This window comes from Taudactylus pleione, unplaced genomic scaffold (genome assembly GCF_031769625.1).
Source record: "Taudactylus pleione unplaced genomic scaffold, aTauple2 ptg000135l, whole genome shotgun sequence".
Classification (NCBI taxonomy): domain Eukaryota; kingdom Metazoa; phylum Chordata; class Amphibia; order Anura; family Myobatrachidae; genus Taudactylus; species Taudactylus pleione.
Genome location: NW_028284537.1, coordinates 5,857,337 through 5,884,015, shown reverse-complemented (window position 1 = coordinate 5,884,015; position 26,679 = coordinate 5,857,337). Strand labels below are relative to the sequence as shown.

Here is a 26,679-nt window from a genome sequence, read left to right as displayed (position 1 = left end):
CCACCAGAAGCCACAAGAAATATTATTCAGTATGGAAGTTTTATAGCCCTTTACAAGGCAGTAAAGCTTCTTTATCTGTTGTATGACCAGAACCATGATGCCCATTGAAGTAGCTGGATTTAAAGGGTGCTCTGCTTACTTCAACCCTAGGAGAAGCTGGGCTTCCTCGATTATGCTCCTACTCATTGGCCACAAGCCAAGCAATGTCCCCTTCTTTAATACTGTCCAAACCCATTGTAAACATCAGGTCATCGCCAAATAGGACTATGATGCCTGGTAATAATTCAAATTAAATCAATGAGAACATTATTGTACATGTTGCTAAATGAGGTTGGAGGATGACCATTATCAACCTGTAGCTGTAGGCTACTTCCAAACACACCGACATGCCAGAAGTGATACAGCCCCCCCAGTCCTAAACATTATCCAATTTGGTAACCTACAGATGTGTCCTCATACATCTAGCCTCCATACGACACGCAGCGCGACTCGTCTGGCCCGCTAGCGTCAGGCATCTTTTTTCACCAAAAATGCATTTAAGTCTTAGGGCCGTATTCAATTAGCCACGAAAAGTCGGAAAGGTTTCGCCTGCTGCACTTTTCGCCTACATCGCATGTTTTGGCTGCGGAAACTTATCGGGCACGCCCTCGCTATTCGCCATATTCAATTCCAAAAGATGCGAAAACGCATCTTGACGATACTCAAACAGGCGAAAAGTGCTGTCAAAAACAGGGAAATCAGCCTGACACCCCCCAAAAGATGCACTAACATTGGGGATCACTATAAATACCCCCGAATAACTCTAGTGAAGCTATTTGGGGTACTTAAGAGCTGTCAACTGCCTCTAATTAGCATCTTTGCACAAGTGGTGAAGAATAGCATTAAGCAGTTTTTTGGGGGAGAAAATAAGTGGTCCCAGCAAATTTGGGGTACTTATATTGGTGCAAGCATGGTTTAAAATCACAAAAGTGAAGTTTTAAAAAACGCACCTTCGCCAAACACCTGTAATCAAAATAACACCTCCCCCCATACTTGCAGACCCCCCAAAAGTCCATTTCGCTAGTTTAAAAGTTTGTACCCCCACTTTGCACTTTTCCGCCCCCATTTTCAAAGTAAATTTTTGGGGTGTTCCTCAATTCTATTTAAGGATTTTTTGACGGTTATGCTTTGGGGGACTGTCCCAAGGGTGCTGAGAGGTTTCCCGACGTTTGCACCCTAAAACTGCAAATCTGCACTTTTTTTCACCACCTATTCATAGGCGATTCTTTTTCGCCTATAACATTGCATTGTGTTTTTGCGTACGCAAAAACTATTTGGAATTGAACACGGAGTAAAGTTTCAGCCTGTCGAAATGACGCCATCCGCGATACTTTTTCGCATCTAATTGAATACGGCCCTTAATGTGATGTGACTAGGACGCACCAGCAGACTGCGCTGATTAATGTGATATGTGACACTTGTATATCTGTGTGCCCCTGAGTCTGTATATGAAGCACAACGGAAATGAAAAAAAGCTGTGGCCGCTACATTGTAGCGCTTTGTATACAGATTCAGAGACTCAGTCGCACACAAATATACAAGCGTCGTATATCTAATTGATCAGCAGTGTCTGCTGGTGCGTCCTAGTGGCATCACATTGCATTTTCGGAGAAAAGAAATTAAAAATAGAAGCCTGGCGCTAGCAGAGTCTCACGGTACCTGGCGTGCACGAGGGGGGGCTTTTTGGTGCCACTGCAGCAAAGATGTATAAGGACACATGTACTTTTGCCAAAGTTGGACACTGCCCCATCGCTTGTGTGATGCCGGCTTATGATCCGCAGATCCTGTGTGAGGGTACAGAGTATATGGTCTTTATGAATTGACTGTGGGGTCTATGTACTAAGCAGTGTTAGGAGACAGAGTGAAAAGTGATAAGGTGCCAGCTAATCAGCTCCTAACTGTCATCTCACAGGCTGTGTTTGAAAAATGACAGTTGGGAGCTGATTGGCTGGTACCTTATCACTTTTCACTCTGTCTTCTAACACTGCTTAGTAAATAGACCCATTAATCTCTAGGCATTTCCACAGCCCCCCCAACAGGCTCCTTGTTGAGGTATGGCTCGTTAAAAAACTGAATTATAAAAACATGATAGTATTTTACTAGGAAGCACATTTATCTAAACAAACGTAGTAACAGATTACCTGTAAAACTACTGTTCATTTCAGGAGCCTCATCGTCATAATAATTCTCGGCGTGCACTATACCAGCATTTTGCATATCATTGTAAGACTTTGTCCGTTTGGGGGTTGGTAGCTTGGCTCCGGGTAAAGGGTTGTGCAATGCATCACCGGAAGTTACTTTCCCACCGACAGGCTGGCTTGGAGGCTTGGGCGTCCCATAATAGTTACCTAGGCAATGGAAGCAAATTTGCATGTTAAAAACGAATATATTTGGGACTCATTCATTTTCATTGGCAGATATTATACTATTACAATTCCAGACATGAGCTTGGAAGGAGTGGGGGGGGGTTACTGGTGGTGAAGGAGGGCTGATGGTTTCTTTGTGTTTTCTGGGTTACTCAAGTTGAATTTACTGGGGGAATTGAGCAGTGTATTGTTGAAGATCATTCATTCCAGAGATTTAAAACAAAAGGCAGCTGGGCTGAATAGCAAAACTTCATCTTGCTGCGAATTTCAATTAGCAGGCCTCGTCCAAGTGTGCTTTTGTACAATGTGATGTCAGGTTTAGAGTGTACCCGACAAAAAATATAAAATTCATTATCCCTTTCACCCGAGCGGCGAAGAAAGGATAGAATGACCCACATTATCGTGCTGGACCCACTTCTGTTAGAATTCAGGGTTATTTTTGGGGGGGAAGCAGGGGGGGGGGGGGGGGGAGGTTATAATTCTGTCCACAAATGTAGAATGAGAACCCTGTAGATCCAGCATTAGTCACTGAGGAAATGGAGGCAGCTGTGGAGGCTTCTTCTGCTTCAGAAAACTTTTCAATTCAAATGAACCACTTGAGGTTTTTGTGAGCAATTTTTATTAAAACATCTTTGTAAAGAAAAAGGTATTGGGAGGTTGTGCTGGAATGATGTCCAACGGTGCAAATTACAACACTTACATTCCAAAAGGCATCAGTGCTTCCTTATTTTCTCTCATTATGAATTAAATTTACGACTCAATAAGATATAAAAGTTACCTATTTCCAAAGGATTCAACATTTTAAAATTTTTCTTATATATATATATATATATATATATATATATACACACACACTATATAGGGCCAGTGCTATTCTGCCTTCCTGGACCTTCCTAATCTGAATCAGAAAACAGAAATAAGCTCATTACTGTTCTATATATATATATTTTATCTTATCTCTTTTATTTGTGTTGTCCGTGTATATTTTTACGGTGCAAACCTTTATTGCACAGTCACCGTTGTGTTTTTTAAATAAATTGTGTACTTTTTTTTTAGTGACTTTAGCATATTATTGTGGTTTTTATATACACGTATGTACTTCCTCATTTTGCACTAAAAACACTTTAATTGCACTATAATACTTTATATCGTTACTGCAAATGTCACCTTTATTTTTCTTTTTATAAGTTTGAATGAACTACATACTTTTTATTGCAAATATACACTTTATTTTGCACTTTAAGAGTGGCTGAAGTATATTCTCAATTATTCAATTATTGTTATACGGCACTAAGCACTTTTAGGCGCTCCATATCAATTTCATTTACGAAAAATTTCTATCTGTGGCAGAATAAAATTGGCACCATTTTTTTGATAGAGCAGACACCCTTTTGAGAGAAGGGGAGTGTAGTAAGGTGATTATTGAATAATCTCTGTTCAAAGTGCCCGTTATTGTATTTTATATATACCCTTAAGTGGATTTATAATTGGCGCCGAATTTTCATATATACCATATATATACAGACAATTATATATACTAGCTGATGTACCTGGTTTCAACCCGGTGGTACTTACATATTTTCATTTCCTTCATACCATCTTAACTTACATAGATGTGTCCAAATACATCTAGGCTAGACGTATGAGGACTGGTGTATGCTTAGTTTATTTTATGTCTCTGGTGTAAAGGAGCATGCTAGGTATCAAGATTAAGTAACTTAAGTTTTTTTTTGTAGTCCTTAGCAGTAGCGACTCCAGCGCAGTCCAATATTCAAATAGGGGAGTCCACCAATGGTCACCCTAACTGCTGCCAAACATCACTGGCAGTTGGTGTGAGACCCCTATTTGAAAAAAAATTAAAAACAAATACAGGTTGAGTCTCCCATATCCAAACTGCTTGGGACCAGGGATATTTTGGATAACGGAATATTCCGTATTATGGAATAATTGCATACCATAATGAAATATCTTGGAAATAGGACCCAAATATACACACAGAATGCATTTATGTGTTATATACACCTTATACACACAGACTGCAGGTAATTTTATACAATATATTCAATAATTTTGTGGTTCAAACAAAGTTTGTGTACAGAAATGAAATTCAGTTATATTTCATATACACCTTATACACACAGCCTGAAGGTAATTTTACACAATACTTTTAATAATTTGTGCCTTGTGTACATTGAACCATCAAAAACCAAAGGTTTCACTATCTCAGTCATGCCAAAATAATTCCGTATTATTCCGTCATGGGAGACTCAGACATTATATAATATATATATATATATATATATATATATATATAAATATACAAACACACATATGTATATATAGATACAGGTTGAGTCTCCCATATCCAAATATTCCGAAATACGGAATATTTTCAGCATGGCTGAGATAATGAAACTTTGATTTTTGATGGTTTAATGTACATAAACCTTTGTCTAAGGCACAAATTATTAAAAATATTGTATAAAATAACCTTAAGGCTGTGTGTATAAGGTGTATATGAAACATAAATTAATTTCATGTCTGTACACAAACTTTTTTTGATGCACAAAATTATAAAAAAATATTGGATAAAATGACCTGCAGGCTATGTGTATAAGGTGTATATAACACATAAATGCATTCTGTGTGTAATTTGGGTCCCATTCCCAAGACATTTCATTATAATATGCAAATATTCCAAAATACGGAATATTCCGATATCCAAAATACCCCTGGTCCCAAGCATTTTGGATATGGGAGACTCAACCTGTATATAGCAGTAGACGGACGACGGCACTCGTAGGGCTTGTAAATGATCAGGAGAAATGCTCAACCTTTAGGTCATTTTAATAGCATACCAACGTTTCAATCCCACACAGAGGATTTTTGTCAAGGCTCTGAAAAATCCTCTGTTTGGGATTGAAACGTTGGTATGCTATTAAAATGACCTAAAGGTTGAGCATTTCTCCTGATCATTTACAAGCCCTACGAGTGCCGCCCGTCTGCTGCTATATTATTTGGGTCTTACCCTAGGGAAGGCAACGAGGCAAGATTTCCTTTACCACTGTGGAGTGCCAGTCGTGTGGTAACTATATATATATATATAGATATATATATTCATATTCAGAAATCCACTGCACTCACCACTCCCAGATTTGGGGTGCAAACCTGCACTCGCCATTTCCAGGTCTGGGGTGCTAAGTGGCTTGTGACCACATTGGTTAAATAAATAAAAACAGATGTGATAGCAGCTACCAGGTTTCCATCAGTTTGACAGATAGTGTAGGACCTGCAGAGAAGTGGGGTCCCGTGATGTGGGCTGCAGGCTTAAATACATTGACCAATCCATGAACCAAAACCCCATTGTTTAAGTATTATTGTGAGTGATTTAAAAAATGGTGAGTGCTGAGTTTTCTGTATATATATATATATATATATATATATATATATATGTATATATATATATATATAAAGCAAATCAGGTGGCACTCACCTATATATAACAAAAAGCCTTTCCTGATGACGATGTATTGTTAAAGCATCGAAACGTTGAAACTTGACCTGTGCATCGTAGATTGATTACAAAGTGCCGCTGCATAGAATTTGTATATATATATATATATATATATACACATACATATAGCATTCCCACTAGGTTGTCTTTGCGGGGCACCGCACCCTGCCCAATTTCAAAAGTGCCAATTGCATCCTTAACTTTTGTCGGCGTCGTGCTAAAACAACATGCCGGGTGTCGTCCTCACCTGCGGGCCGCAGTGTCCTGCAGGTAGGAATAAAATTGTTGTGTACCACTTTATTCTTAATTCATCACCGCCCAGTGTACACACCATGTTGTAAACATTTCCTTAGGCATATAAGTATCGCATTGCACCACAACTCATGTCTGTTAGCACATATACTTTATCTCTGTCTGTCGACTTTGGTCCCAACCAGGGTCATTCTAGACCAACATCAATAGCAGCAATACGTCCAGCATCACCACAAGGCAAATAAATGTGTATGTAATATGTATGTGTATATATATATATATATATATATATATATATATATAAGAACATATTGAGCGCACTCACCAGACTTGTAAATTTTTAAATCTTTACAAGTCTGGTGAGTGCGCTCAATATGTTCTTATACTTTTGGAGCTACTGAGCCCGTTTGAGCTTGCGACCCCAGCAACACTGACAGGAAAACGTGGGTGTGGACCTTTTTGTATGTATATATATTATATATATATATATATATATACACATACATATACACAAGCTGTAACCAGTGGGTTAAATAGTTAATTTCTACATAGGCATATAAGTTACAAACACATATATTCCCTTGCTAGGCCTCTTGAGGTTTGAAATGAGATTGTCTTAATACAGTTGCTGTTTTTCCATAGAATGGTCAAATGACCTTTTGGGGTCAAATAAGCCATAAATATTGAGGCCTAGCTCTACCTGTCATTTCTACTACTAGAAGTATAATGAGCCATTCATAGCTTCTATGTTCTTATCAGTTAGCTACATTCCATTCTAAGATGTGTAGAGATGCTAAGCATTATGGGTAATTAGCAGTGATGTCTACACTCTACACAAAGGAGCATTGAAACAGTTCATCTCCAAACATACTAGGATACGTCATTACTGTATGTCTTTGTCTGGTAGTATATATCTTAGTGCTTACGGAGCATGTGCAAGAGAGATAAGTTTGGTCAATGCTATGCTGGACCAATGAGTGCTTGATACCTAGCACTGTATGTAACTAGTATGGGCTTAATATCCGGCAAGCCAACACCCCAGACTAGGGTATATAAACCAGAGGTACACAAAGGACCCTTTAGCTCATGCACGGATCTCAAAGTCTGCAGAAGAGGTGCCTGCAATGTATATTGAATAACCTGGGCGTTGTGAAACGATGGGCTCCCCAGAGAGAAGATAAGATGAAGTACATCTTATGCTGAAGATGATGAATTACCGGTGTCATCTGAATACATAGACAAGAGTTGAGTATACTGTATACTTTGTATGTTGTTTGTTTATTGTTTGTTTGTTACTTGTAAATAAAGTGTGTTCATTTGTACTCACTCATATTGGTCACATGTGTGTACTAGTTCATTCCGATCAGAACGAAACTCACCGTTATGCACAAGCCTATATAGGACTATATGTAATAGTGTGTGGGTTCCGTGAAACAGCTTCATCTCTATAATTAAGTCTGTCGATTTAAAGCAGCATTAATTAAAAAGGGAAAATGATTGCCTCTTTAAATCTACAGCCTTAAATCGCCAATATTGCACCAATTCTGGGAACTCGCACCCTATTATATATACCCCATAGTGTGTTACATCATTGGAAAGGAAAAATCATCAAGACAAGACAAAGAACAAACACAGAGACCGAAAAAACTAAAAAAAACTAATGTAAACTGAATTGTGAGAGTTCTTGGATTAATAGGGGGGAATTACATTTTGCCGGCACCTCTCCTCGCTTATTCTCTGTGCACCTTTATGGGATGCACAGATGCTGTTCGTTAAGTGCCTTCCCCTGACCGTTCTACAGGCATTTCCTGGCCACTGCACGGATCAGAATTCCCTTATAAATGTATACAGCCTATACGCACTCCAGTGTTCTAGTTTTATCCAATGTCTGGCTCTGGCATTTTGTTTATAAGAAACAAAAAAAGTAACAAAATTTTTAAAACCTAATTATCACTAAAAAAACCACTTAAAAGACACAACTTCCTGCCCCACCACCAAAATCATTATATAAAAAAAAAAAAAACTCACGTCAGTGATTTAAAATACAAGTCATACTGCAGAGGGACTGACTGCCCCAGTAACAGTTTTCCAAACAGGTTCGAGATGCAATATAATAAGTAACTATTAGCTAAAAGACAACGGATGACTTTAATGCTGGCCGTCCACCCTGCGGTATCGTTGAAGGCATGGCACCAATGGACTGGCTCTGTGATGCCTAGTAATTATCAATTTTAAGTGGATTGGATCATTATCAAACATGTTGGTAAATAGAACCAAACAAGACTCCTATGCCTATGTGTGCGGTCATTTTCTCACCGTACTAAGGGGTTTATTTACTAAGCAGTGTTAGGAGATAGAGTGAAAAGTGATAAGGTGCCAGCCAATCAGCTCCCAACTGTCATCTCACAGGCTGTGTTTGAAAAATGACAGTTGGGAGCTGATTGGCTGGCACCTTATCACTTTGCACTCTGTCTCCTAACACTGCTTAGTAAATAGACCCCTAAGAGACTCCACTGTCGTCACATGGAGTCACTGGCTCTGAGATCTACGCTGTGTTGTCCTGTTCACGACAGTAAGCGTACGTACCGAGTCCCTGTGCTATAAACACTGATATACACACAGTGAACGCTGCAGACAGCGCTGACAGATCATATCAGGGTTCCGGTGACAGAAACCCAGCAGCTTACATTGCCTGCTATGTGCTACACTATGTAACAGTGATGTATCACTAGCCTTAATACAAACATTGCTTTCCCATACCCAAGTATTTTGAATATCATTAGAAAATAAATCCAAAGCAGATTTATTGACATCATGTCGAAAGGTATCCCAATTAAATAAATAAGATTTATTTAGGCATTTTTTTTTTTTAATTCAATAATTTTAATTGATTTTATAATAACATAAACAAACAATGACACATATATTAACTCCATTACAAATTATGCCTGATACAGACTCAGTAGAGAGCAAATTCACGAACAGATTAAGCATACTGTTGTTCAGGTGTAAGACAAGTTGCATAGACATTGATTCAAAGAATAATATTCGGTATTACCTTCTTAAATGGCATAATTCCCAATAGAGAACTTAGAATAAAACACCCAATAACAAATAATAATGGTAGATATACAAAAATAAATACAATCAGGCAATAAACATAGGTAAAGACAAATAACCAATAAAGCAGGATATAAAGAGCACCACATAGTATATCAATAAACAGTAAGAGCCCATAGGCACCATATGAGCTCATTTACCAAATATGAAATATAAATAGCCAGTGCTAGAGGCATATAAAAGTACAAAAGTACCTTACATCTTAAGCCTGAAATATAATAATTGCAAAATATTACTAAATAAAATTAACAAATACTAATAATCTGCCATAAATCAAAACCCTCCAAAACAACCCATCCTATAACCCCCCACCCTGTATGGCCTAACCCCAACCCAGGCATACTTGGATCCCAATTCCCCCTTACCAACCTACAATATCCTAACCTATAAACCCTCTCCCTCCACCCACACAAAGGATAGTAAAACACATATATGACAAGGGCAATATATTGTTGACCTTAGCTAGGCTAGACTATGCTAAAACCAGCTCTCCCGCATAATAAGGATAAAACATTTTCCACAGACATACTATAGAGATAAAACATTCTTCACATACTTAAAGCTTGGCAACATACTAATTTATATACTAGGATATTATAACCAACAAGACAAAGAAATATTGGAACATGAAAGCATAATGAGGGGCATCAAATTATTAATCATTAATCCGTCCAGGCCTCAGGAGGCAGTGAAAATAAAGGCATAGTTCCATCCCCATTCGCCCAAAGACGTACAGAAAAGTACATGGAATACTTTAATGATGTATCCTGAAGACATCCATCCTTCCAAGGGGACACAGAAAAAAAATATGAAAAACTTGAATGGCAAAGCCCGGTGCCCCGATTCCTCCACTTGAAATGTAGCACTCTTTGGAAAAACACAGTAGATCCCGACCACCTAGGGTTTGAAAGCGTATCCAGCATGGGAATAGACACTTCCCTAGGTAAGGATAAAGCTCCAGACTTGTTCTCTCTTATAGGACATGCAGAAGGTAGCCTCATTACTTCTCCAAGTTTATTGAGAAGCCTCTGTGTGGAAGTAGCAATAGCTTGAAGAATCAGCTGCATTGAACTAGCCATCTGTAAGGTAATCAAGCCGCAAGTATCCGCAGCAACTGTAAGCAGGTACAGACTAAATGGTGGTGGTTAGCACACCACCTATGTTCTCCAGCAACAGCTATATACTGCAGCCAGTGTCAGGATCTGTTATGAGGAGCTGAATCCCACCACCAGAGGCACTTAAAATAAAATGGCTGTCAACTGTCCAATCTAATTATCAGACACAGGAACAGAATCCCTTGGTGAGTAACAGGAGATTAGAGGCACCAACAACAGGGAGAAACTGCAGAATAATGAGCAGCAGCGGCAAGATCAACGTTCCAGCAAGATCAGCAGTGGCGCTACTTCAGGTAGGGTGCGGTCCCAAAATGGTGGCCGTTGTGTTCAAATCGCCAGAGCAAGGCAGCGGGGAGTGGAGACCGGGCAAGCAGTCGGCGGCAGAGGGACCGGAGCACCAGGAATAGCCGGTTAATGAAAGCAAACCACCAGGTTAAGTAGTATTTTGAGAAGCAGTAGTTAAGAGTAGGGATGGAGACTCTGGGCCAGCAGGAGAAGGAAACCGCCATCTCGAGTCCAGGGGCGTATCTATAATGGGTGCAGGGTGTGCAGTGAACACAGGCCTCTGGGTCCAAGGGGGCCCCGCACCGCACACCCTGCACCCATAATATTACTTACCCCTCCGGAGTCCCACGTCGGCGCGAGGATCCAGCGCTGTAAAACGACTGGAAAATGGCCGTGCCGGCCATTTTCCCATCGTTTACGCATGTGCAGTACAGGGAAAATGGCTGCCGCGGCCATTTTCCCGGGGACCTCTACATACACTATAGACTCTGGGCATACTCTAGTGCCCAGAGTTTATAACTCCGGCGCTGGCCGCACACAGCTCAGTGCGCTGCTGGGCGGAGAGGAGGGGGCCCATGTCGGAGACTGCACACGGGCCCCCTCCTCTCTAGAAACGCCCCTGCTCAAGTCGCCGGGGAATAGTGCCTTAAAGTACACAACAGGAGCCAGCTGCAACACTCCAATACGTACAGGAGAGGCTAAACCAACAAATCCCTGATTGTGAAGTAAATACTGTATATCCAGGAAAACAGGATTTCTTTCAGGATTTGTGCAGGAGAGCTAAAGAAAAGCTGTCCTCTCCCAGCTACTCCAGGCCTCGCATAGGCATTTTGTTTTTACTGTAGAACAGGTTTACATACCTCCTGGTGAATACAGCATAGAGAATAGGCAACTGTGTAAGCAGCCGTGAATATGTACAATGCACTCAGCAAAGAACACATTGGTGAGCCATGTGTCACAGGGTCTGATCGTCACAGCTAGATCAATTCAAATCTGATTGGATTTGTATTATTTATAATAATTGCTATGAGGACCACATGTGACAAAATGTTTGTATGGCAATATTTAAGCCAGTTCAGTGCTAAGGATGAGTTGGACTCGTCCTGCATACAATACTTCCAAAGTGCTATGGACAAGTCCCACTCATCCTTATCACTGAGGGAGTCCAAATAAGTAACACTCATTCTTACAAGTACCCCACCAGCAGAATAACATCACCATCTGATGCTCCCGGCCTCTTCACTACAAACAATAGGACATGGAATGGGAAAACTAACTTAAAGTCTCCCACATCATGGCAGCCACAACCAGGAGCACCTAAAAGTGGGGAGCCCCTTCAAAAGTCAATATGATCACCAGACCATAACCCCATTCATTATAGAAATCACTAACAAATCCAGGGATGGGAGTGAGCTTCCCCCGTCCTGATTTGAATCCTCATTTGACAGAAGAGAGACCCCTCTTTCAAATTCACTTTGCGGCTGACAATCGGACCCTCAATGTTTCAGTGCATCAGGTTATATCCATATATCAGGTCATATAGAACTATAGACCCCCCCCCCATGCGCTCGAGAGCGGGTCGATGTTTGCCCACTGCGCATGCGCACGCCGGAGCCGGCTCCGACGTGCGCATGCGCGAGACCCGGCTAGCGACGGGCGCTCTGTCACTACGGGTCTCGCACCAAAGCGGGGCAGCTGTCGATTTTGATTGACAGCTTGCCCCGTTTTGGAGGCGGGCAGGGGAGGTGGCTGGCCAAACGAAGGCGTTCCCGAAGACATTGGCAGCTACTGCAAGAAGATGACACTTTGGTTAATTCTTTACCTACTAAACCAAGAGTGATATATAGGAAGGCACCAGACATCAGGTCTAAATTGGTAAAAAACCATATCCCTCCGAGTAAACTGCAACAAACCACGCTAAGTACATTATTCAAGGGTTTTTACCACTGCAATTCATGTTCTGGATGCACTGGTACTAGGACCATCAGCACAAAGCCCAAGAATACATTTAGATCATGCAGTACAGGGGAGACATACAAGATTAAAGAAACACTTACATGTAACCACAATAATGTCATATATCTATTACAATGTACTTGCCCAAAACAATATGTGGGGAGAACTACGAGACCTTTGAAAACTAGGATTGCAGAACATATCAGAAATATTAGAAAGAAACTGGATAGCCACAATCTATCCAAACATTTCTGTGATCATCATAATAGCAACCCCAAAGATCTTAGTTTTATGGCAATTCAAACCGTGAAACCTAATTGGAGGGGGGGAGATTTCGACTACTACATCAATAAACATGAACCGGAATGGATGTACAAGTTACAAACATTCCACCCTAAAGGTCTGAACAGAGATAATGAAATCAAATCCATAATTTGCCAAAAAATGAATCAAGGCCCATTTTAGTTCAGTTAGTTTGACAAAACAATACCACAATCGGATTCTGGTAAACCAACGATCCCATCACTAGGGAAACTACTAGAATTATATCTTCACTCATATTTCAATATAGTGCATGCCATGATCATACCTTGTTTCAAGCTCTTTTTTAATATTATTATTTTTAATTTTGATCATATAATAAATGCCCTCCTAGCTATTAACTGAAAACAATGAAGATGAGGTCTAGACACTAGCTCTTCATAATTAGTCTTTATAAGATGTACAAACACTAGCTATACAGTTTCAAGTAAATCTGGATCTGATCAGAATACTTCTTTAATATGATCATCTAATAATATATATTATATTTTTTTATGTCATCAATCTACAATATGGATCCCTATGTATATTAATACATCTATTAACAATTATGGTGGTTCTAAATATATATATATTTTTTTCAGAAATATATATAAGGCTGTAATACACGCCTTTTATTAAGTAAGGACAAAGCAGAACTTGTTTGTAATAAACACATCCATGGTAACAATCACCATGACAACCACAGACCTATCAAGTAAGACGATGACGTCATCAGACTTGCCAATCACAGGGAGCAGGACCGTATAAAAGATCCAACAGTGACATAATAGTGATATCTTATACTCCCAGAGGAAGACCAACTAGGTCGAAACGCGTTGGATACAGAACACCCAGAACTTATCCATTTACTCAAAGTGCCCCGGGACCTGTATCCACTTGTAAATTGAATATTTCATCGCGAGAACGCAGCTGAAAGGAGACCGCAGCAAGTGCGCCAACGCACCCCTGAAGCCGACAGGAAGATCAACAAGGCAGAGAGCTGAGAGCACATCCAGGTAAATATCCTCTGTTGAGAGGAGTGTACTCGGCCCCCGGCTCTCCAGAGCTAGGACCGCTGTTCACTTCCTCTCACTGCCTACCGGCACACTCAGACACCCGCACGGACCTAACTCTGGAAACAGGGATAGTGTCCGTGTTTGCATGGTCCAGAGCACCGCAGCACAGAGTGATCCCCGCTGCCAGCCGAAGCCAGCCACCGCCGCACCATCACAGCATCACCCCGGGCAACGCACACCATCAACACACAGGACGTTTGGACGCTCTATTGAGGTATCTCCTATTGAGAATAGAGGGACGCCGCTGTTTCTCATCCTCATATTCCATAGACACTAATACATCTATATACTTAGAGGTGTGTTACAGGTATCAGGTTGGCACATGGGAGTAACCCCTTCAATTTCTACTGTATCATAAGATCAACTGGTGATCTCTCATATTGGGACTGCACGGACCACCACAGGGTGTACAGTCAGGTACACGGTGGATTGTGCTCCTACCATATTGTACTGATTCACAGTTGCTATTGATATTTTATATATATATTGTTGCACCTTATTGCGTGTATTTTCAGAGTTTAAGTAAAACATCATATCTATATTTATTGTGTCTAGCATCACTTCCTAATTAATCTACACATTGTATATGAGTATCATAAAGGTTGGGTAGAACTGTTGGCTACGTACACATTTATTATATCTTTAGCCCTCCCAGTTGTCAAATAGATATAGGTTGTGTGCAGCACTTAAACCCTCTAATTCTGTTCCCGAAGGAACGCCTGCCATTTGGGGACGGCCCCACTGACACCACGAGTGATGCCAGTGGGTGACCTTCCGGCTCTAATAGACCCGATGGTCGCGATGGTCTCGACCATCACCTGGCCGCTCGCAATAGCTGTGGGTGGTCACCCACAGCTAAGCAAGCGTCCAGAAGGCCGCACAAAAAAAAAAAAGTCCTGATTTCAGAGTGAGCACTCTTTTAGAGCGTCCGGCTCTGACTTAGGCCCTCAGTCAAATACAGGACAATTTGAGGGTGAAATGGAGCATCATTGGGCCAGTTTCATTCTCCTGTCTAAATAAATTGCACCTTGATGTTGTGTATGTGTGGTCTCCAAGCAAGTAGAACGTCAAAGAAACCTGCCATTATCTTACATGCCCATAAAAATTGTCTTATGTTGTGTGTGTGTGTGTGTGTGTGTAAATATATTATATATATATATATATATATATATATATATATATATATATATATATATATGCGTGCAAAATGCACTGAGAGGTTCCATATAATGAGGCATTACTAGCTTTAGCACTGACTGGCTTAACCTGTCCAATTTGGCCAAACTGGAACCAGATCAGTAATTGCACCTAACTTTGGGATTGGATTTAAACCACCCTCCTTACAGTATTTGCAAAATCATTTTTCTCAGTGGAGATAATCCTCGTACATGTCCTAATTTGTCAATAAACAGAAAAGGGGAGGAAATGTAAAAAATAAAAACAACAACGAGCTTTGCAGACATTTTCATGCACATCAAAAAGTTATTTCTTGACAATTATCTTTAAATAACTGACAAACCATCTAAAAAACAATACCCACAAAGAAAACCGCAAGCTTTAGATATGAAGGATAATACTGTATTACTGCTTCTTTATTGCAGATGCTTAGTTTCTAATGATTGTTCTGCAAAGGCTGAAGCCGAGAAATCCGTCTGCAGACATCACAAACTTGCTGGCGTTTGCTATTCAGAAGCTGCCTTGAGGAAACTCTGGTTACCAGGCAACCGGAGCCGAGACCCCAGAGATGGCAGCTGGAGCAGAGATTGATTCAGACAAAAGTGCGCGAGGAGAGGGGCTACAGCATCTACTTTCTCCTGCAATCAATACTAACTTCCTTATTTAGAAAGAAATCAAAATCATTCTATTTTTATTCTGTCCTGGAACAATTTACTGCATGAGAATATTATTCAATAACGCAAAAAAATATGGAAGGGGTTCGGAATTGGCTAAAATCGCTTGTGCCTTAATTGTCACATTAGCGGAATTTGTTCATTGTGCCCATACCGTGTACATTTACTGACAGTGGAACCCAGAGAAAACATAATATATTAGTATGTGTAACATTACAATCATTCTGATGCACGTACGTGTGCCAACAGGCAATTGATGTTGGTTGAGCATAAACCTTCGTACATCGGGAGGCTACTTTACATGCATGGATGAGATTTATAACCTGGGGATTGCAAAACGTTGATTGTCTCTGTATATGCATAATTGTACACGTTATCTATATAACGCTCAAATCAAATCATACATAAAAAATAAGGAAACTGCTAATTGCTTTTAAAGAGTCACTGGGTATACAGCTGCGTCCACATATACCTATCCTCCGCGCACTACAAATTGCGCTACACATAACATGTGAGCTCCGTGGGACTCTGTTAATGGCGAGCGAGTTTTCGTGCGACTTTTTACCTTCAAATGCGTCTTATTCAGAAAGTGATGCGAATAGGACGCGCAAGCAGCTACTGCTGATTAAAATGATATGCGGCCTGCCCAGGGCTGGCTCGAGACATGTTCAGCCAGGGCGGTTGAACAGGGTCGCCCCCCATCGAGGGCGCACCCCTGCCAGCCATTCCCGATGTCAGCGGGACAGTCCTGTTTTCCATTCAGTGCAAGAAGAGGGCTGGGGGCAGCCCAGCTACTGACGTAGTGCTGGGCTCGCTCCCAGCCTGATGTTAACAGGATGCGTGTCATACGGGCACTCCCCCAAATAACAATTTAGGGGTGTGGTCTATGGTTGTTAGGCCACGCCCCACAATGATTACCCGTCCTGCACATGCCACGGCTCCCCCTGGAGCCGGCCCTGGGCATGCCTATATTCTGTGTGTGACTGCGGCTGTATCTCCATGCGAAATGCTACGTTACAGTGTCAGCGGCAGTGACACAAATGTAGCATTTCGCACTTCAAAGCATTGCACAAATAGAAGGGCTGTTTAACGCGCAAGGAGGATAGATGTACAAGGAGACATCTGTATTTACGTAGAAAACAATATTACAGTGATAACTGACGTTATGTGCCGCAGCGTTACAAAACAAGTCACCGCTGCAATTCACCAAAGGTTCCCTATACTGCTGTAATTCGCAGTAATAAAGACCGCTCATGTAAATCCCAGCCAGAAACGCATTGCACCGGTGTTAGGCTTTGTGACCGTCTTCTGGGATTTCTTTGAAGAGCGTAGCACTGCGCATACACAGGCGGCCGGTGGAGACATGCGCACTGCTATTGGGGTGAGTCGGCATTTGGCAAAATGATCGACATCCTGCCGGGGGAGGAAGTAAAACTGCTCACTCTTCTTTTCTCCGGCAGCACAGTTACAACACAGCCCTGACTTCAGCAGACATATAATATTTTTAGTATATTGCCCGTAATCTGCGATTTACGTAGCCCCCTACGGGGAAGCAGCGAACTGCGCTACTGACTCGACCTCAAGGAAAATCAATGGTTTCTCTGCAAAAATCCGTTTTGTAAATTGACTAAAGAAGTAATAACCCCTTTACATCAGATATAAGGTTTATCACGGCCCTAACTGTGTGGAGTTTGTATATTCTCCCTGGGCTTGCGTGGGTTTCCTCCGGGTACTCCGGTTTCCTCCCACACTCCAAAAATATACTGGTAGGTTAATTGGCTCCCCACAAAATTAACCATAGTGTGTATGTGTGTGAGCTTGTGGTAGGGAATATAGAGTGTAAGCTCCACTGGGGCAGGGACAGATTTGAATGGTAAAATATTCTCTGTAAAGCGCTGTGCAATATGAGTGCGCTATATAAATAACTGGTAATAAATAAATAAATAATCACTGCGATGCAAATATACCCCATTGCATATAATGTTATACAGCACTGGGGATGAATACAAGCAGGGTAATATCAACCATGTCACCCAAAACTAAAACACATTATAATCTGTGAGCCGACTATATATAATATTATATATAATACAAAACACTAACATAACGCTCTGATTCAAATAGATATGATAACATTTCTATCAGCCAAGAACCTGCTAACAGACACATTTATTAGGGGCATATTTACCAAGCAGTAGATTTTCAAAACCCTCAATGTTTACAGATTTGGTCTGCCAGATTTAAAAGGTCAATAATACTTAGCGCAAAACAAGCCTAGTTTTGCATTTCTATTATTGCCCTTTTAAATATGGTATGCAAAATCCACACATTAGTAAATATGCCCATTAATGGTATCACTACATATTGAGGTAAAAAAAAAAAATACTGTACTGCACCACACTGTAAATGTGACCGAGCAGATAGATTCATTGAAATCATCTTTGTAGTGTTAAGCCTCTAGAAAAAAACAGGATGAAATCCCTAGAGTGCAGCTGATGCCAGTGCAATTCCAGGGGTATTTGGTCAGATGCATATCCTGCAATAATTCATCAGCAGTACAATTCCTAATTTCCTGCTCATGCCAAGCTGTCAATCAATAACTGGAAGTGTTGACGGCTGGAGAATAAGAAGACAAACACTGACTATTCCAAAACACAGCTCAGCTTTGAAAGGCTCTAGAGTCAGCTACAACCGGCAGGAAGAGGCGGGAGTTGTATAGGCGTCATGCCCCAGTGTTATTACTAGTTACTAGTGAATTCTATGCTGAATTATTAGAAGCATCGGTACAGCTCAAATATGTCTGCCACTGCGTGCAGATACCAGGTACACGTTAATATTCGATCAAGACCTGACAGGAGTTACACAAAACAGTTTTAAACAATTACTTGGGGCATAGAGCAAAAAATGTTCTCTAACAGCAGCTAAACCGGCTTCAGCATTAGACAACACAGTTTTAAAAACAGGACCATCCTAAAAATAGTGGGACCCATCTAGGGTATATTAAGAAGAAGCTACACAATGACTACCAGCCCCTTACATGCCAGGAGAACCCCCCCTGGCCCCATTTCATCCACTTCTATTTATTTTATTTATTTTTCTCACATTTTATTTTATTGTTTTTTTTTTAGTCATGAAAGACATAGAAGTGTTGTATGCAGGATAAATCTCCTAAATTCCAGCACTGATACAACTGGTGCAACCTGAGGGTGTGGTATGACCGGTCGACAGACTGAAGGTCAACATTCAGAAGGTCGATACCAGAAGGTCGACAGGTTCTGAACGCCGACAGTCAATAGGACAACATGGGCATTAGGTCGACCACTAATATGTAGGCATGTATTTAGGTTAACATGGGTTAAATGGGCGACACATTCAAAAGGTCGAAATTTAACATGATGACGCAAAAAATATATATTTTTTTTCAATTTTAGCCTAGCCCTAACAATCACCAAAAAATAATGTCGACATTTTAGTGTCGCCAGGTTAAATGTCGACCTTTTGAAAGCGGCGACCATTTAACTATGTCAACCTAAATACGTCTACAGAGTGGTGGTCGACCTTGAGAATGTGTCAACCTTTTTAATGTCAACCAGATACTCAACCTGGATCTAGTAGTAACTGAGGAGCCAAATGCTACTAAACGTAGCTAGTGCTGCCTGAATAGGAGGACCTGTTTCGTGTCCTCAGGAGCTGCCCCAATGACATCATAGCGCTTTCCTGTAATAATGAGTAATGCCTGACATGATCTCATACCGCACACAGGGTATGAATGCTGTGAGCAAGGACATGGGAATCTGTAACCAGACCGCACAGTTCCTGCCTCGAACTCTGAACTGTCTGGCTGTAGCCGTTCCCTGGAGGTTGTGGTTAAGACATGCTGGTCATCACTAAGGTCACAACATCTGCTATATTTATGCCACAGTTGAACAGTTCACTGAGCTATGTGATTGGTGATGCAATTGTGCATATATCCACAGTGCAATGGAAGGTCAGCAAGATGTTTCTTTAAACCATCACAAACAATAAGTATGGCAAAACAGAGTCGCTAACAAAATTGAGCTGGTATTGGGGTGTAGCAATGGTGAGCTAAATAGGATTCAAAGGGGGTTCGGCCTCAAATTGAACTGTCACAGAGGTCAGGGTACTAACAAAACAATCTGGAGTGGCATGTAAGGTAGATGTAATGCGCTCCATACGATATATATTGACTAGAAGTTATTTCCACTTGGATGCGTTATGACACTTGACCGCATGTACTTTATAAGCATTCAAGGAATATAGTGGGGAATCGGGCATCTGGAAATTGGTTACAGCTTCAATAAGGGCTTGGATCTTTGTCTAGTAGCACCTAATTTTCCGCAGGGTACACCTTCCACTATACGTGGCCAATAAAGGTCTGAAGGACCAGGAAAAATGAAATGAAGTTGAGTTGGAACCAGGCACCATCTGTAAAAAAAACTTGAAGGACTTTTCTTGAATCCACACAGAGTGAGTTTATGGGCAGATTCTCTTTCATTTTGGTCACCTCTTCAGGGTCAGAGTCTCCCCCGAACTTCTCTCCCATGCCAACTCATGGGCATCTTTTTGGGGTTGTTCAAATGCTAATAGCAATTTATAAAGAGTACAGATTAGGAGAGAATGGAAAGAGCGATAGTCCCAAACAGCAAGCGAAAACTTCACAATAGGAGAACGTTTTGCTTTCCAAATAAACAGTCTGTAGTTTGAATCACAGCAAGCAGAGAATGTTTCAAGAGCGAGGGTTTTTATAGTAGGCCGAAATCCAGGCTGTGGTGCTTAATGCCACAGCTTACACTGCGTCAGATGTGTAGCCTGATAATATTTTGAGAGATGAGGAACTCCAAAATGCCCATAGTCTGTGGTGTTTATGCTGAATCCTCACGTTTACCCTGGGTTTTCTGCTTGTCCAGAGAGTATGTTGGATATTTTTAAGAATTTCAACTGGGACACATATAGGGAGAGTCTGCCATAGATAGAGAAGGCTGGGTGAAACGTTCATTTTAATGCCTGTGTTGCGACCAAACCAGGATATAACATTTAAATCTGCTAAATCTTTATAGAGTGGATGAGTCTGGGAAAATTGGCAGCATACAATAGATGATAGGATCTCGCCCAATATACAACCAAATAATTAAGCTGATGAGTCTGTCAACAAAAACTGAAATTTATTTTTAGCGACTGCAAAGTATCTGGGATTACATTTAAGTCTAACCTCTCTGATCTACCCACTGAATTTTGTAGCTAGATAGAGCACTATATTCTTTCAATAGATTAGCCAGTCTGATGTGGAGTTTGGTGACCGTTTGTATGACCTCAACTGCAAATAGAGCTTATGTTCCTTGGGCCCAACAGAGACCACGGAGATGACAGGGTTAAAATGAATACGAGCCGCTGGCAGATCCATGATAGAATTTGTGCAGAAAATATTGGGACAGCCCATTTCTAATTAAAAAACAATTGGGGAAAAAAAAAAACATCTGAAAAGTACAGGCCAGGGGCACAAACTTCTAGTAAAACAGCCACAAAGTAGAGGGCGGCATTGTCGTGGCCTTGTGGATGGAGTGGTTTACGCATCTTATTGACTTCCAGAACCCTAGACAGATCCTGTCTGTATACTTTGTACATGGTCTCTCCCCCCACTCCTTTTTTAGGGTCTTGAAATCCTCCAAGATCTTATAATTTTGCTGACTCTCTATCTCTCACCAACTGGTGGAACACTGATGTTCCCTCCTTCGTATGCCCAGCAACTACAGAATACTGAACCCTCTGATTTTGCAGCTTACTCATGTTTTCTCTCCATTAATCAAAGGTTGGACAACTGACAGAAAGGCCACTGTGGATTGTCATAAGGTTGGATGAAGGTCTCCTTAAGAGAGTAGTTACAGGTCAAGTCTCTTTGGAATGAGTGGATGCCAATAATTAAACACCAATATGTTACATACCTTCATATGTTCCAACTTCAAGTAAAGTTCCGCTCTGTTGTAGCGCCAAAAAATCCTGTACGCTCAGAAATCTGTAGTCCACCCCGGGGACTTCTCCTTCTCTAGCTGGGCGTGTTGTGCCTGCAACAAGAAGATTCAAATCACTGCATTAAACACTAGAAAACATATCATATATTTCATTATGTAAAAACAAAAACATACATAATATGCCAAACAGAAAACCAAAACCACGTCAAGTCTCTAGACCAAACGTAGACAAATCGTGGCTCTCGGATGGTTACAGTGGCAGCTGTCGGGCCATGCTGGGACTTCTAGTTACACAAAAGCTGTCGAGCCACGGGTTCTCTAAGCCTGCCCTAGACGGTCAACACCAACAGGAGCCGATATCTCTGCAGACAATGGAGGTTGCTGTAATGCTAAATAAATCCACATATAATCTATGTCTGCAAGTGAAACTGTAAACTAAAGGTATCATTTCACCAATAAAAGTATAAATTCACACACAACCCCCTCGTTATACATTGTTGTACTACAATCACAGGCTGTGGGGTCAGATAACCGAACATCTGCCTAAGACGGACAACCAGAGGGAGGGGACAAACGACCCCACAGCTGCCGGCTGCAGATGACACTTACTAGCTATATTGCCCTCAGCAAGAGGGAACTAGAAGCGGCCCTTTGACACACATTGTGTGTATTGTGACTTAAGTGAAAATTATTAGAAATTTAACACCCTCAGACATTTGTCAAGGACATTTTAAAGGTTTATTTGGAACATGTTCCATAGAGGTGAGGCCAGTCAGGGGCCCGTCCTCTGTTGCAGCAAAATAATATATATACATATGTAGTTATCTGTACAGATACTAATAATTATAGTATTGCTAGTACCAAAACAGGCAATACATACTAATAATTATAGTATTAATAGTGCAATACAGACCATACATACTAATAATTATAGTATTAATAGTGCAGAGACAGACCATACATACTAATAATTATAGTAATAATAGTGCCAAGACAGACCATACATACTAATAATGATAGAATTAATAGTGCCAAAACAGACCATACATACTAATAATTATAGTAATAATAGTGCCAAAACAGACCATACATACTAATAATTATAGTATTAATAGTGCCAAAACAGACCATACATACTAATAATTATAGTAATAATAGTGCCAAAACAGACCATACATACTAATAATTATAGTAATAATAGTGCCAAAACAGACCATACATACTAATAATTATAGCATTAATAGTGCCAAAACAGACCATACATACTAATAATTATAGTAATAATAGTGCCAAAACAGACCATACATACTAATAATTATAGTATTAATAGTGCAATACAGACCATACATACTAATAATTATAGTATTAATAGTGCCAAGACAGACCATACATACTAATAATTATAGTATTAATAGTGCCAAGACCGACCATACATACTAATAATTATAGTATTAATAGTGCCAAGACAGACCATACATACTAATAATGATAGTATTAATAGTGCAATACAGACCATACATACTAATAATTATAGTATTAATAGTGCCATTACACACCATACATACTAATAATTATAGTATTAATAGTGCCATTACACACCATACATACTAATAATTATAGTATTAATAGTACAAAGACAGACCATACAATAAAAAAAGCAGTTCCTATCTTGTGATCATAATCACCAAGAAACAGATACTGTAATAAAGATTTAAACATCACTCTAGGAAGGGAGGGTGCCGACATCCAACTAATTCTTCGTCTATGCGGCCAACTTGGCACATAAAATTGCTGCTGAAATAACATACATATACAACCAGCCCAGAATTCCCACAGATGGACCCTCATACACACATCCAATATAATTCAAGTCATCCAAGCAGGTCCTCAAAGCATAGTACACACCCTGTGATGGCGGGCTTCCCAGTTTCCATCAAGCATTTGCTTTGTGACAATTTTTGCCCACTAGGTTCAGGACAGGTAATGCATAGTACAATATGAGAGTGTTCTATGGCAACACTCATTACTGTAAGTACACGGTACATTGTTAAAAGTAAAGTGTGTCCTAGCTGATTGTATATATATATGTATATATATATATATATATATATAATGTATACAGTCAGGTGCATAAATATTGGGACATTGACAGAATTTTCATGTTTTGGCCTCTATTCACCACCACAATGGCTTTGAAATGAAACAAACAAGATGTGCTTCAACTGCAGACTTTCAGATTTAATTTGAGGGTAATTACATCCAAATCAGGTGATCGGTGTAGGAATTACAACGGTTTCTATATGTGCCTCCCACTTTTTAAGGGGCCAAAAGTAATGGGACTATCAACTGAAAAGCTATTTCATGGACAGGTGTGGGCTATTCCCTCGTTATTTTATTATCAATTAAGCAGGTAAAAGGTCTGGAGTTGATTCTAGGTGTGACATTTGCATTTGGAATCAGTTGCTATCGACTGCTATGTAGACTATCCTATTCACCCACCACTCACACCAATGTCACTGTATACCCTGTGCACAGACTGCTATGTAGCCTCTCCTATTCACCCACCACTCACACCAATGTCACTGTGTTCCCTGTGCACAGACTGCTATGTAGCCCATCCTCCTAGTCAAGTGAACGCAGGCCCAAAGCACCTCTCCCCCCACCCCTTACCGGTCGCGCAAATGGTGCTGTGACAGCTCAAGATGAAATAAAGTGCAGGATATTATTTCTAGTTTTCACTAAAAAATAATGCAGAATTCATGAAAATCAGTTCATTAGTTAGTTTTGTCCAGGAATGATGATGTTCGTCCATGCAAGATGACGTTTTGCCTCTTTCTGAGTTCCATTTTTTTGGTGGGAAAAATCCGAACTCAACGTGCAAACTCGAACCTATCCGAGCCTGCACATCCATATATATATATATATATATATATATATATATATATATATATACATACATACACACACACACATCTCTCAACCGCCCCGAATTCAGCGAGACAGTCCTGCTTTCGGGCACTGTCTCTTGCAGGAAGGGGATGTGGGGGGAGTTGGGCTTGCCCCATCATGACAGGAAACGGGGCCGTGATTTGCAGTCACTCCCCCAAAATATCCTACACCAATGGGCATGGCCTAATGGATGCGTCCTGTTGGCGTGCATGATAAGCTCCGCAGCGGGATTTCAGAAAGTTGGCAAGTATATAAATATACTGAATTTTTGACAAATATAAAAAAAAACTTAGGAGAATGTGTTTACTTTATATTAAATGAAAGCTGTACATGTACATACAGTATATTTTTTATTGGGGATTGCACAAAATAATAAAAAAAGGGATGCATAGCAGTAGGCTATAACATTTAATCGTGACCCAATTAAGGACCTATGTGAAATATTCCATTCTAGGTTATTAACACCCGTTTCCAATAAACGGGTAAATAAATCAATATGGGAAATCTTATCTATATGGAGGATCTATCTGACTGACATTCCCTACAGAACGGATTTGGATCTGAGCAAATATCTAAAACACCATTGGAAAGGAACAGAAGAGAGAAGGATAAGGAAGGAGGTGTTAAGGCTCCTTCCCCCACTGAATAAAGTGACAAGCTGTTTGCTGGACACACGCTCGGCAGATGGCAAAATCAAAGGGTTTCTCTAAGCCGTCTGGATGTGTACGATGATTACAAACCTCACTTAAAACAAACCCACAATGTTTGCTTTCTGGAAGGAGCAAGGCAACATACACTTTGCATAGAGACGAGAAATGATGGCAATAATAATGGCTTTATCTGAACATTATACGGAAACTTTCCTTATTCCAAATAAAAATATATATATATATTTTATAGCAAATATCCATTTTGACTAAAACAAGAGTACTCCCGTATTTGAAAGACGCTTTCATCAAAATTGATTGTTGCTGCGCCAAACAAATGTCTCAGCGTCTTTCAGAATAGCGCGCCCGCTGGGGACACTGCTGTATTGAAGTCTTTGATGGCTGATTTATTTTATCTCAGCAGCAGAACCAATATGGCAGCTTCCAGTTGTACTAATTAATGCATTTATAAGTTTGTTTGCAGTGCACTCATTAGTGCTATAGTGGGGTAAGTTAAAAGGAGATTTAGAAGCAGCCACTATTAATAGATCAGTAAGAGACTTTTTACAACAGAAGGTATTTACATTCTCATGGATGGTGTATACCAAGCAACATTATCCCACACAGCCAAAGAATGAGGGATTAAGCCTTACCCTAGGAATGTATGGTGAAAATATGCTAATGTATTCTCGCCCCCATTGGAGAGCTATGCACCCAAAATCTCTGTAGCATCAGTGGCAAACGCAGGATTTCTAGAGGGGGGGTTTCCAAATTCTTGATTTTAGAGCGAGTGTGGCCTGTCCATGAAGAGGGCAGAATTAGTACTTAACCAGCTTTAATATGCGTCATACATAGTGTATTGTGTGTCATAATTCCAGCATATACAGGACCAGCGATCACAGTAAGCCATTTCATGTGGCCGTAGCGCCATCCTGTCTGAGCTGAATGTTTTTATTTTAGCTGTGGGCACCATTCCAGACTATTGGAGCAGGTCCGGGAGCCTGGAGGAGCAGCAGAAGAACCAAGCACTGCCCTGGACATACACAGGTTGAGTCTCCCATATCCAAATATTCCGAAATACGGAATAATTTTGGCATGACTAAAATAATGAAACCTTTGATTTTTGATGGTTCAATGTACATAAACTTTGTCTAAGGCACACATTATTAAAAATATTGTATAAAATTACCTCCAGACTGTGTGTATAAGGTGTATATGAA

The 26,679-nt window shown here is 40.5% G+C and overlaps 1 protein-coding gene across 8 annotated transcripts in view; it reads right to left on the bottom strand.

Moving 5' to 3' along the window:
* The window catches only part of MAGI1 (membrane associated guanylate kinase, WW and PDZ domain containing 1), a 576,221-nt gene that overhangs the window by 145,812 nt on the left and 403,730 nt on the right, over nt 1-26,679 (bottom strand). For all 8 annotated transcript variants that reach the window (XM_088473383.1, XM_088473386.1, XM_088473385.1 and 5 more), the window contains exons 3-4: nt 21,837-21,956; nt 2,181-2,387 (exon numbers count right to left, since the gene is read on the bottom strand). In XM_088473383.1, the coding sequence (XP_088329509.1) occupies nt 2,181-2,387; nt 21,837-21,956 (327 nt within the window). The remainder of the gene's footprint in view (nt 1-2,180; nt 2,388-21,836; nt 21,957-26,679) is intronic.